The sequence below is a fragment of the Motacilla alba genome, chromosome 28, assembly GCF_015832195.1.
Source record: "Motacilla alba alba isolate MOTALB_02 chromosome 28, Motacilla_alba_V1.0_pri, whole genome shotgun sequence".
In the NCBI taxonomy this organism is placed as follows: Eukaryota; Metazoa; Chordata; class Aves; order Passeriformes; family Motacillidae; genus Motacilla; species Motacilla alba.
The window spans coordinates 2531415-2544836 of NC_052043.1; the positions used below are offsets into that span (position 1 = coordinate 2531415).

At 41.6% G+C, this 13422-nt stretch overlaps 1 protein-coding gene across 1 annotated transcript in view; it reads right to left on the minus strand.

Moving 5' to 3' along the window:
• The window catches only part of LOC119712386 (scaffold attachment factor B1-like), a 19789-nt gene continuing 6367 nt past the window's right edge, over positions 1-13422 (minus strand). The window contains exons 7-21 of the mRNA XM_038163502.1: positions 12541-13042; positions 12062-12111; positions 9060-9160; positions 7242-7391; positions 7070-7146; positions 6018-6157; positions 5640-5731; positions 5168-5274; positions 3671-3964; positions 2834-2971; positions 2301-2343; positions 1358-1479; positions 782-894; positions 617-668; positions 1-362 (exon numbers count right to left, since the gene is read on the minus strand). Coding sequence (XP_038019430.1) covers positions 233-362; positions 617-668; positions 782-894; positions 1358-1479; positions 2301-2343; positions 2834-2971; positions 3671-3964; positions 5168-5274; positions 5640-5731; positions 6018-6157; positions 7070-7146; positions 7242-7391; positions 9060-9160; positions 12062-12111; positions 12541-13042 — 2111 coding nt within the window. The 3' untranslated portion in view covers positions 1-232. The remainder of the gene's footprint in view (positions 363-616; positions 669-781; positions 895-1357; positions 1480-2300; positions 2344-2833; positions 2972-3670; positions 3965-5167; positions 5275-5639; positions 5732-6017; positions 6158-7069; positions 7147-7241; positions 7392-9059; positions 9161-12061; positions 12112-12540; positions 13043-13422) is intronic.

Below are 13422 nucleotides of genomic sequence, written 5' to 3' on the forward strand. Positions count from 1 at the left end.
TAACTGTAAACTGGCGTTTATTTATGGAAAATGGAATGCTTCATTAACAAACATTTTTAAATGGGATATGAACAACACCTTACAAAACAAATGAGTTCACATTGGATTGAGTGACATAATATGGCAGCAGCTTAAAAAAAATTACACTTACAGTAGCCCATAAGTTACAATTAATGGTAACCCTGGGTAACAGATTTTTCACTTGCCACCTTGCATTAAAAACCAAACACAATCAGTAGCGACGGTTGAAACGAGGATCGTTCGGTCTGTTTGCCCTTTCCTGGCCAGCAAATCCTTCTCCTTGCATTCCTCCTCCGTGCATGATCTGACTCTGATTGCCACCCTGCATGAAACTGCCACGCCTAGAAAGGGATTGAGACATTTAAATATTCTCTCATGCTGGTATACTCAGGTTGCTAGAATTGGTGTTCTTTTTGTTTTCACTCTTCCATCAAATGCATTACACAAAAACCATGGGGATATTTAATTATTCCTCGATATTTAAGTAGCAAATTAGATAACTGATACTCCCATACAATGTTTCTTTTCCCAATTTAAATAGAAGAAATGTCCCTTAACAGGAAATCAAAGAGTTTGCTCCTTTTAAAGTTCTTACCCTGACATGCCTCCACGATGCATCACATGGCCAGGTCTGCCTCTACCACCACCTAAAAAAGTTCAAATGGTCCCTTTATAGCCACAGCAAGAGTTTTACTTCAAGGATAATGTCTGTATTTCCTTCTTCACACAGCACAGCTAAGGAGCTCTGCAAGAACCATACCTTGCCACCTCTCATGATCCCGTCCTATCATCCCTCCATCCACGCTGCTCTGCCAGGAACGATCTTGGTGCCCCTCAAACTTCCGACTGTGATCTCCCCAGTCACGTCCATCCCTGTCAAGACATGGAATTCCATCTTCTCACACAAGCCAGAGCACATGGAATAGTTTTTATATTTGAATCTAAGTCACAAACTTACTCAAATGTCTTACCAAGGCTCATATGAATCTTACAATATTTACGTTGCTATCTGTTAAGTAAAATCTCAGAAAAAATGTTCTGCTCAAAGCAACTAAGAGGACGAATGAATAAGATATTGGGGGAGAACCACTATCCTGAAAACAGTAAGCTTTGACAGGAATGTTAGTTAAGATTAATGGAAAGCATTATGACTTTAAGATGTGATGTTATTAAAAAGATCAGGTGAGTGCACGTTTGGATGCACAAGGCATCAAATCGTCTGCAGTCCATCCAACACACCTTTGGTGAAAGCTGGAAAAAAAAGAACATCTTCCAAAAACGTGGACGTGTGGGAACACTCCTTAGGTGCAGGAGAATAGGTGTTTTCAGCACTCACCGTGACTGTGGGGGGATCCCTCTGCTCTCACTCATCCTCCTGTCGGAGCCGTAGCTGCCCCAGCTCTCCCGCGAGTCCCGCGAGTGCCGGTCGGGGCCTCCGTGGCGCTCGTCTGGGTAGTGCTGGAAGGCACAGAGCTCTCACACGCTGCTCACAGCTGTACCTGCTCCCTCTCACAATCATCTGGGAGGGAAGGGACCTCCTGACACCTGCTCAGGGTCAGCCAGCTCCAGGCTTTCCCAGCCTGCATGCAACCTGTTCCAGTGTTCCCAGTTAAAGGGGATTGGAATCCTCTTCAGATGGAGCAGTGTTCCAGTTCGTGCTCACTGACTCTTGTCTTTTCAGTGGGCACCACTGAGTGGCACCTCATTACATCTTATCCCCATCCTCCCTCCCATCAGTTATTAATGCACATTGGTAAGATCAGCCCAGGACTTGCTGCTCTTGACCTTCAGGATATTCCCATCAGCCCAACTCTCCAGACTTATCCAGGTCACTCCAAACCTCACAGTAAAGGCCACTGAGGATTCTATAACTCCACAAAATTCACCTGTCACTGCTTGAATGAGCCCTGCGGGTCTTTCCCCCAGCCCTCAACCACAGACACCTGTACAGTTCAGCTGTTATTACCATGCAACCTCACAGAGTGCATTTGTACTTTGTACCTTTGCCTCTTCTATGTGATCTTTTGGAATACTGTATTTTGACACGACTCACTTGCTATGATTTCTATCAGAATAACCACATCCAACTTTTATATTAAACAAGTCTTTGAGGTGAATTTCATCTTATTGAAGAAAACAAGACAATCTGATTATTCCAACGTATTTTGGTAGATATAATGTAATTCTCAACTACTGCAATGTAATCTGACACACACACACTAAAGAAAACCAGGTTATAAGATGCAAAGATATTTCTGTAGCTCTGTAAAGCAACTCACTTGTCCATCCCGATCTCCCATAATTGTTCTGGATCCGTCTCTCCTGCAAACAGACAACTGGAATCAGACTGTGACAGTAAAACACACAGCAGTCTATAAAAATCCATTTATTTAACAACACAGATGAAAAATCCTGCTCTCGCATTGTGCCACATTATCCACAAAAGGCTTGAACAGATGGAATATATGGAAAATGTGCCACATTTTGGATTCCTGGAAAACAGTTAGTCCTAATGTATAAACCAAAATATTCTTGTTCAAATTCTAGGTGCCTACAATATTATTTAGAAGTTTTTCAGAATCCTACAAATATGTGAAACAGCACTGCAAAAGCACTGACCAAGCCTGCCAGAAGCTTTAACTCGTGGCACAGTACAGACCTTTTCATGGTTTTAGAAGAGAAATTCCACAGCCACTAAGTAGCATTGGAAAATAAAATGCAAACTAAGCACACAGTATAGGAGCAAAATGTGACACGAAGGCACATATTTTTGTCTTTTGTTCTCAGGCAGCAGGGGAGGTAAGACACCAACCTGTCTATTGAGTGCTCCTGGTAGCGCCCACGATCCCTGTGATCGAAGTCATGGAAGCGATCCTGGCGGCTGAAGTCTGAGTGGTACCTGTCATTCATGGCCATTCGCTTTGCCTCTGGCCAGTATGGATCATCCCTCCTGAAAGAAAGAACAGACTCATTTCAGCCTAGATAATAAAAGCCTGTGACAGCATTTCTCTTCACAGAGAAAAGCAAGGCACAACTTCCCCAGGATATTTTTCTGGGAATCGCAGTGAGGAACGTCAGACAAAGAAAAAACAATTCTTATCTCAATTGCTGCTCCTCTTGTTGTGCACGAGTGGAATGCATTGTGGAAGACTGTTTACCTGAAGGGAACTGGTAACTAGATTGTGGTGTGAGTGTTTTGATTCACTGACCAATTGAATTCATGTGTGTGTGTCGGGACTGTCAGCTGACAGTCCTGAGATTCTGTTCAGTTGAGTGCTTGTGCAGATTCAGTTTAGATGTAGTGTAAGAGTATAGAATAATATAGTATAAGTAATAATAATAATTAATTAGCCTTCTGATATCAATGGAGTCAGATGTGTCCCTTCTCCCTGCCACGGGGGTCACTTTGATATTCAATAAATGCCTTTTGATATTGTTCCTCCTTCCAAACCAAAGGAAGGGAAATTATGTTCAAAAGGGCGTTGAAAAACCTGGGCCATTAAACACGACCATCTCACTGCAAGCAACAACCGCTGAGAGCACATGTATGGCTTCTTCCAGTCCTGGCAGATGAGGCAGAACCTGGCAGTGCCATTTCCCACTGGCAGTGCCATTTCCCACTGGCACCATCAGGATTTGGTGGCTCTACCTGCCATCTATGTCATAGGGTCTCCTCATGGCGGAGCGCCGCTCCTGCTCGTAGCGCAGCTGCTCGTGCTGGCGCCGCAGCTCCTCCCTCTCGCGCTGGATCCGGTCCTGCTCCCTCCTCCTCTCGTGCTCGATGTGCATCCGTTCCCTTTCCAGCCTCTCCCTCTCCATCCGTTCTCGTTCCAGGCGCTGCCTTTCTATTTCCAGCCTCTCCCGAGCAATCTCCAGCCTCTCCCTCTCCTCCCGCTCGCGGATGGTCTGCAGGTGCTGCTGCCGCTCCCGGCGCTCGCGGGTGCTGTTGGAGCAGAGACAGAAGTGACACGGGCAATGCTTCACCAAAGAAAGGAAGTCAAAGAGTGCTAAAAATCAAAACCACGGTGGCTGCAAACTTGCATCATCCCCTTGAAATTAACACGTGTGGAGGGAAGACGCTCAGTGTACGCAAATTTATTTAGAGACTGATCAAATGACTCCCACAAAATCCATCCCCAGGGGGAAATACTTCTATAGGATCAGGAGAATCTGAATCCAAATGGCCACAAATACTGCTATAGGATCAGGAGAATCTGAATCCAAATGCCCACAAATACTGCTATAGGATTGGGAGAATCTGAATCCAAATGCCCACAAATACTGCTATAGGAGAATCTGAATCCAAATGCCCACAAATAATGCTATAGGGTCAGGAGACTCTGAATCCAAATGCCCACAAATACAGTGATAGGATCAGGAGAATCTGAATCCAAATGCCCATAAATACTGCTATAGGATTGGGAGAATCTGAATCCAAATGCCCACAAATAATGCTATAGGGTCAGGAGACTCTGAATCCAAATGCCCACAAATACAGTGATAGGATCAGGAGAATCTGAATCCAAATGCCCATAAATACTGCTATAGGATCAGGAGAATCTGAATCCAAATGCCCATAAATACTGCTATAGGATTGGGAGAATCTGAATCCAAATGCCCACAAATACTGCTATAGGACTAGGAGAATCTGAATCCAAATGCCCACAAATACTGCTATAGGACTGGGAGAATCTGAATCCAAATGCCCACAAATACTGCTATAGGATTGGGAGAATCTGAATCCAAATGCCCACAAATACTGCTATAGGATTGGGAGAATCTGAATCCAAATGCCCACAGTTCATTTCTAATATTGAAATAAAGTATCTGTGAAGAATATTTTATTTCTGTGAAGAAAGGCAGGATGGTATGGTGGATAATGACGCCACTAAAGCTCAGGAATTTAACTAGGAGGGAGGAACTTTTTCCTCCTCAATAAAAATAACAAAAACATTTTCCTCCTGTTCAATCTGACTACTTTTAGGTGAGAAATAGGAGTTTTGTAATGTGTGGAGAACATGGAATCCAGGTCACAGTTCTAGCAAGGAATCTGAAGGTTGGAAACTATCACCTTTAAACATTATGAAACCAATTAAACATATGCAAACAAAGAAAGAGCCCCAAACAATGTCAGTGCTGCTCTTACCGGCGCTGCTCTGCCTCCCTCATTTTCCTCTGGGCTTTGATTTTGTCAAAGGGGACAATCCCTTGTCTCTCTCTGCTCTCTGATTTGCGGTCCTGGCTCTTAACACTCTGTATTTAAAAGAGAAACTTTAATTTATTAAAGGACAACCTTCACAAACAATACTCTGAGCTGTTTCCGTTTGTACAGTTCACATCTCAAAGCTTGGTCTCTGCTATTTTCCAAAAGCTGTTCTTTTTTACCATTACAGACACCTTATATTAGTGCAGTGATACCTTGCCCCGTTTGTTCGGCAGGATTTGAGTGCTGTATCAGCCACATGAGAGGTATTTTACTAATTAAAACCATGTTATAGAAACTATAATTGGACAAACTGGCAAGACAAGTGTGGGTTACACAGAGCGTGGCAGGATTCAGGATCTGTGGCTAAGGAAAATGTTTTCCATGCAGAAGGAAAATGTTTTCCATCACTTACTCTGTCCTTTGATGTAGTGGATGTTTTCACACTAATAACAGGTTCTCCTTTGGATTTATCCATGACTACTGTTCTCTCTGTTCCTTTACTTCCTAAATAAATCAGAAGTGGAAAGAAACAAATTTCATGAGCTACACCATGCTCTCTAAAATGTGAAAATTGGCATTTAACCCTCTCTTCAAAATCAATTATTTCACTCCACCTAATCCAGGTACTTCTTTTAAGGATTGCACAATGTCCATCATCTCCCCTTCCCCTTATTCATTCTGGATTTCCAACTAAGAATCTGAAACAATCCTAGTATCTTTGGAAAGAACTACCTACAATTAAATATTCCTACATAAAAATATCTGTATAAAAAACCAACAATCCAATTACCTGATTTAATAGTTTTAGGCTGATCTGATGAACCAGACTTCTGGTCATCTTTATCTTTTTTTTCTTTTTCATCTTTATCTTCTGTCTTTTTAGGATCATCTTTTTGGTCAGATTTCTCATCCCTTTTAGCACCACCAGGTCTGTGGATAAATATTGATACAGATTAGACCAATACAGACTAAGAGGAAAAAAAAAAATCAAGGCAAATGCCAGCAACAAAGTAGAACTCTGATGTGATAACAATCATAATTAGATTTCCAAACATTTCCTTGCACAACTTTCTGCGCCATAAAACAAGATATTCAGACCATCCTGTGCAGTAGACAACAAACTTGGCCAGGATTCAGGATCTCAACTGGAAGCACAAAGACAAATTCACACCACCACGTGCTTAATAATGCCCACGGAGTTTCTTACACAACATTACAATGAACCAGTTTTGTCAGGAAACTGGGTGAAATAATAGCCAAAAATTCTCAGCAAGTAGCATTTAACAGCAGTTATGCCTCAAGAAGACAATTCAAGAAGGCAAAGTTCTCAGTGTTTAATTCACTCTCTCAGTGCCTCTTTCAGCTCCTTTCAGCAGTGCTGGAGAGGAAGGGCACAGTGCTCAAGAGGAACATGAGCTGGGAACAGATCTTGGACAACTCTGTTTTAACTGCTTGGGACTTGGAGGAAACCCTATTCCCACGAGACACGAGGTGATGAGGAAACAGTGACACAGATCAAAATTCTCACATGGTCTTTCCTACAGATTTAAGACATGAAAGCCCCACAATCATTACTAAACCTCAAATACGGCTAAATTAAAAGACGTGCTTGAAAATGCAACCTTCCAATGCCTACTTTAAAGCACGCAGTAGAAACATTTTAATTTAGGCACTGAACATCAACTAAAGTCTACCTTGTAGTAAAAGCTGAAAAAAATCCATGTACTCCTCTTTTTGAATGTTTGCCACAGAAACTCTTACTGCAACTTCACTTTTCCCAGACATCAACACAGACTGAAGCACAGCAAAACACCTTTGGTAGGAGAATTTTTAACACAGTACCTCTCACTGACTGTTTCTCTCTTTGCTTCACTCTCTTTTTTTTCACTTGTCTTCTTCCCAGCGGGTTCATTTTTTGCCTGAAATTTATTTTGCACATCATCAGCTGAGAATGTGGCCTCGACCATTTGCACAATCTGGTGGGAACTCAGCATCTCTGAGGCCCAGTACTCACTTTTTCCACAGAAATGATCTTGCCATGCAGCTCTGTCTTGTGCAGGTGGGTGATGCACTTGGTGGCCTCCTCGGCTGTGGACATGGTGACAAAGCCGTAGCAGCGAGCGCCGGGACTGCGAGCGTTGGTCACCACCTTGGCCCCCACCACCTTCCCAAAAAAACCTGGAATTACTCTCCCTGTGACAAGTCCCCAAGGTTAAACAGCACCAACTACAAGTTCCACTTCTGCTCTTTTTTAATTCCGGGCCACTACCAGGCAGGAAAGTTCTGGGTTTGAGAGATTAAGAAATACAAAAGGTGCATTGCTTGGAGCCAACCATGCTTCTGTCACCAGTGGAATGCTACAAAAGCTGAACCAAGAAGTGGGAGCTAAAGATTGAATTCTTTTCCAGAGAAAGACCCCCCCACCAAGTGACAATAAAATTTATTTAAAAGGCATCTAACTTTAAATCAACAACATCGCTTTCCTTTAGTATGAAATAGTAAAAATCAACACAAATTTTTAAGCAGATTTCCACATTAATGCTCAGCTGCTAAGTGCCACCTTCCCTCCAGAAAATGTTTATGTGTTACTGCTGAGGCAGATCAACAATGTCACCTGCAGTCTTTAAGAAACATGAAGCTTCCCCAAAAACTAGAGCTTGAAAAAGTCACACAAATGGTGTTTACACATGCTCAGATATTCAGTACAGCTCACTCTGTAATACAGAAATCAATCACATTTCAGGAGAGATGTTTTAAAGTACAGCTGAATAAAGAACCTACTTCTGAGCATTTGCTTTATTGCACAAGTACATCTACTTCCAGGAAGCTCTGCCTCTGTTAACACCCTGAAGAAAATAACAATATTTTATTTAAATGACTCAATGGTACCGTGACATCTACCTAGAGCCAAATACTAGGCTGGCTGTTGTTTAGCTTTTAATTACATTTAAAGTTTTGTGGCACATTTCAGGTTACCAGATGGAATTCTAAGCAAATCAATGTAAGCACTGATTACAAGAAGCATTAAAAAGGTTTTACCAGTCCCATGACTTTCAGACTCCAAGCTGTGCTACAATCAATCAATTTTTGTACCTATTTGTAAAGTCATATTCAAGTTCCAGAGTATTTTCATCAGTAAAACATCCAAAGGCTGACTGCCAGCACATACAATTTGCTTTTACTACAATCTGCTGGTAGTTATCTGTAAATAGGCTTCAGAGGTCTGACAAAAATCCTTACTGGTGGCTCTGACATCAGCCTTTTATTGAATTCTTTCAATTTTCCAGCTGACAGGGAGATTTGATATTTTGTCTGTCTTTAACAGCAACTGCAAAACCAAACACCACCTCCCCATGCCCCAAACTACCCAAACAAGTGTTTTTCAAAGGAACTGCCAATTCTTGATAAATTAAAATTTAAGTTACTAAGGCAAATCCTAAGATATTCCCCAGTAATTCAGTCTCAACATTTTCTGCATATTTTACTTAATCCTAAGGAAATCTTTAATAAGCATTTAATTCACAGTTGCAGGTGAATTTTCAGCAGGTGAAGATACCAACTGCAGCACAGAAGTGTGCGTATACAGTAACTGACTATTTCAAATAAAGGACCACAAATGGAATTTTTTTTTTAATCTTTATATATTCTGGGAAACAAAATAAAAAACCTCCAGTCATTCAGTGTGTGCTTTTCCTTGATATCCCACAGTATTTTTGGTAATTGGATTCCTTTCATGGGTACTTGCAGCGATGAGAGTTTTAAAAGTCTTATTAACGGTTTCAAACAAACCAAACACTAAAACAAAAACAAACTAACAAAAATAACCCCTTACCTTCCCATATTTGCTAAACAGATTCTTCAGATCTGTAGCTCTGGTGGTGGAAGCCAATCCACTCACCCAAAAGTTTCTACCAGAACTGCTAGCACTGCGACCTAGTTGGGAAAACAAACAGACAAAACCAAAACATACCCCAAATCCTAATTATTGGGATTAATTACTTGAATCCTTATGTGAATTAAAACAGCAGGATCAAAAATTTTTGCTTTTTTAAAATCACAGAGCAAGTGAAATGCATTGTGTGATATTCTCCTCCCATGATTTGCTTTGCTGAAGGTAAGGAAATCTGGGTGGAACTATGAGCTTTGATATGGAAGTATTTTAACATTCTTCAAGAAAGCAACTGGATTAGGGCACCTCTGAATAACTGAGGCCCTTCAAAACATGCCAGGGTAGATGCCAGTAACTCACAGAAGACAGAAGAGCTGTGGGAACTGTGTCTGCACCCCACATGTGCTCATGTCTTCCCTTTTTATCTTAACTCCAAGGGAATGCTGATGGGATGCAGAATTCCTCTCCAGGAAAGCCATTCAAGAAACCAAGGAAATTTCTCTTTCTGCCCACACAGATCCACAGCTGGGATTCAGTCTGACCTCAGCTGCAGGAGTTAGGAAAGATCTGGCCTAGGAAGTCAGGAAATTAGAGCTGGCCTGCTTAAACCATGCAAGAATTCCATAACACCTGGCCAATTCTGCATCTCAGCTACAAAGGTATTTAATAAATGCTAATGAACTTGCCAAGTCTGAACAGCCACCATCAAGTGAGGAAAGAGTGAACTGAAGCCCAAGGTTCAGTGCTTGCACGAAGACTCACACAAGGATTCAGTTTCCAGTCTCCTCTGAAATGTCTGTCCTGTCTTTCTGTCAGCCTGGGCAGCTCCAAGGCCTCAGTGAATGGGTTTCACTCCAGCTCCCTGCTTCCATACTTCTGGTTTGGGGTTTTTTGGTGATGTATGGAATTTTCCAGAAGTAATTTTTCCCAGAACCTTTCCAAAATGCTATTTTATTTGGGTGCCTTTCCATCTTCTGCGACATGATAATTTCAGTCACTGGCACAAGTAACTGAGAACACAGTTAATATTTAATTTATATTGACATGAAATTTAGATTTGTTAATGAAATTAATATTTAAACAGGTTTCCTAGGGAGGGATGCAGTGATTTGTATCAATCTCTTAGAAAAACACCCAAAAAGAGGTGGTTTTCTTTGCATAAAGGTGAGTACACATGTGCCATTGGTTATCTCAGAAGTGCATGGACACAGGCAGGTCATGCACATAAACTCGTGGGAGATGCATTGTCCTGTGTTTTAAAAAGCTGAGCCAAAGGCTTTGATGCTTTTACTCCACACATTTCTACAATTTAAAAATTACTGTCTGCAATTACTCTGGCCCCAGAATCCTGGAGAAAGAAGAAAGTGCTCATTTTTCTCTTTTCTGCTATTTTAACCAAGGAGATTTTTGAAGATTTTTAAAACTATGTTAATGTCCTTTTTGATTAAGGATTGATCAGTCTCAATGTCAGGTTTTGCCCTCCCACAAGACTTTAAAAAGTGCTCCTGTAATGGTTCTGCACTTTTAAGACAAAGAAATACTGGGACTTGAAAACATTTAACTTTGAACCAAGAACAATGCAGGTATTGGGAGCCAACCATCAACACTGGAGAAATCTTTCAGATGTGCATCCACTGACAGCCAAACCTACCAGGCTGAGCTCATAAATTTATTTGTCTGCACTCCTGCTGACAGAATTATTGCATGGAATATGGAGAACTCCTCATCCTAAATAAAACCCTTTCATACAAGTGGGCAATTAGCAATGTATGAGTCAGACCTGTCTTGTACATACTATTTTGGGTTCCTTCTGCCTCAGTCACTTTGCTCTGCATGCAGAGAACGGCACACAGTCAAGCAGCTCCCTCTCACTGCTGTTCACGAAGCCAGAACATGAATAAAACAAATGTTGTGGAACACAGCACATCCACTGGAGAGAGGGATGCAGGAGCAAGGTGGTTTCAGACCCCCAAAGGCTGCTCTGAAAGCAAACTCAGGGAAGGGTGCTCTCAGTCCAAAAAAATAATATACTCAAGTCCTTAGGTAAAGGACAGCATGCACAGAAAACCCCTTGAAATATTCTGAAATGAGAGAACTTGAGATTACACACTGGAAGCAAGAGGGAAATTGACCCTAACAAGGGAGGTCCAGCAGCTTGTGCAAACAGGTATAACCCAGGATCCCGGAAAAAGCAGCTGACAGGGAGGTGACTCTGCCTTGTAAAACCCAATTAAAACCAATCCAATTCCTCCTGTCCAGCTGGCAGTCAGACCTCATAATGAGTTTCTTGATTTTTATAGGAATCACTGGAACTTCCACATTTAAAAGTGTTGAAGTACCTGCCAGCAACATGTAAGAGAACAGAGGTGGGGTGAGCTGCAAACATTCAGCTGCCTGGTGCATAAAAAGCAAGAAGTATAAAGGTATGTGACACTAATAATATATTATTCTTGTTTATGATGCATATTTGCACCATAGATAGGATCTGTGTGGACAGAAATTTAATAAAATTAATATAATTTCCAGACGACATGAAGCTATAATATTTGTGGCATTTAAATATGTGAATACTGGATCATCCCAAATTAGTTCAGCAAAATGGAAGATGGGAAGGAGAATTCCACGTGTGTAGTAAAGCAAACAATTGAAAAAGGCTCCTAACAGCTGTCAGGGGGCATCTCCAGTGCCAAAAAACCATCATTGCCATGTCTTAACATCGACCTTCAAAAATCAACATACAAACACAACAGGGCAAAGCACATGTCCTGAAATAAATGCATAAAAGGAAAATACTTATTTTGTCATTACTAAGAAAATGTAGAAAGAGCGAATTTATGCTATTTAACAACTGCACAGATTGCAATCAATTTCCACTGAAATAACCCAAACAAGACAAACAGCCATCCAAGCAATCATTGAAGTTTTACATCTAAAAACAAACATACCTTTCTCATCTTTTGAGATTATCTTTGTATCTCTGTCCTCCTCAACAGGGCTAAAGACAAAACACCACATTATTCAAGTCAGAAAGAAAAGTGACTAAATATAAACTATGAAAAAAGCTAAAATTAAATACCTACCAGAAAATATGTTGCAAACGAAAACACACCTTTGTATACTGGATTTAAGAAATCTGACAAGAAATAACGAAGTCAGATTCTTAAACAGACTTACATTAAGAAGATGATTACAAATAAGAGTAATTTGGGAAAACAACCTTTGAAGGTTGATGAAGGAAAGAAATCAAACCCACTGCGTTTAAAAAAAATAAAAATATCTGCACATGGAGAAATAAAAGAGACCTTTAGGAATAGGCTACAATTTCATCAGTCTCGGAGGCCAATTGAAGGAAACAGCTTATTGGCATCACTTAAGGACCCGTGATAAAAGATAGCATCTGGTCTAGAACGGAGAAAAAACAAACCTCTTTTTCTGATCACCGCCCTCACTGGCTGAGGACTCTTTAGTGGCAGGGGAAGATTCCTCAGAATTAGCTTTGTCTTCTGCTCTCTTGCCATCTTCTTTGCTATCTCTGGCTTCGGCACCTGCGCCTTTCTCCGCTGCCTCCCCACTAGAGGCTTCCAGGCCTTGGGAGCGTTTGCTACTCTGATCGCTTAGGGTCTCTACCACTACACCTTCAGAGTCCGGGGCCTCTTCCTCGGGGCTCTGTTCACTTGTCTCCCCTTTTGCTACCACTAAACGCTTTGCTTCCTTCCTTGCCAAAGCTTGGGCCGATTTGCTGTCCAAAGCTAAAGCATCTTCCTCCAGCTGAGCGGCAGCGAGAGCGTCCTCTTCCTCAGCCAGCCTCTTGCCTGGCCCCGCGTTACTGGCTTCCTGCGCACGCGGCCGCTCCGCTTCGGGAGGTTCTTCGTTAAGTAGCTCAGATTTACAAGTTTCCCCCAAAATGTCGAGTATTTTCTCATTTTCTACGGATTTAACAGGAATAGAACGGCACAAGATTTAATCACCAGGGAAATACAGCAATCACAAATGTGGAACTGGCATGGCTGCCACACTAACACCAAGAGAACTGCTAAGCTACACAGAGATTGGAAAACCCTAGTGTACACAGTGTTACAGCTACCACGCTAACTGCTCTCTCACACCCTGCCAAATCAGCCCTAGCACCTCAACAGCCAAGAAAAATGCCCCCACAGATTTAACAAAAAAACTTCGGGCTCAGCCTTCATATTCTTCAGCAAATCGTTCAGCTCTGTTTCTTCTCTAGTTAGCTTCCAGAGTCCGAGATGCTTAACTGAACGTATCAAGGCACTGAGAGTTCAATTTTTAAATTTCTGTGAAATTC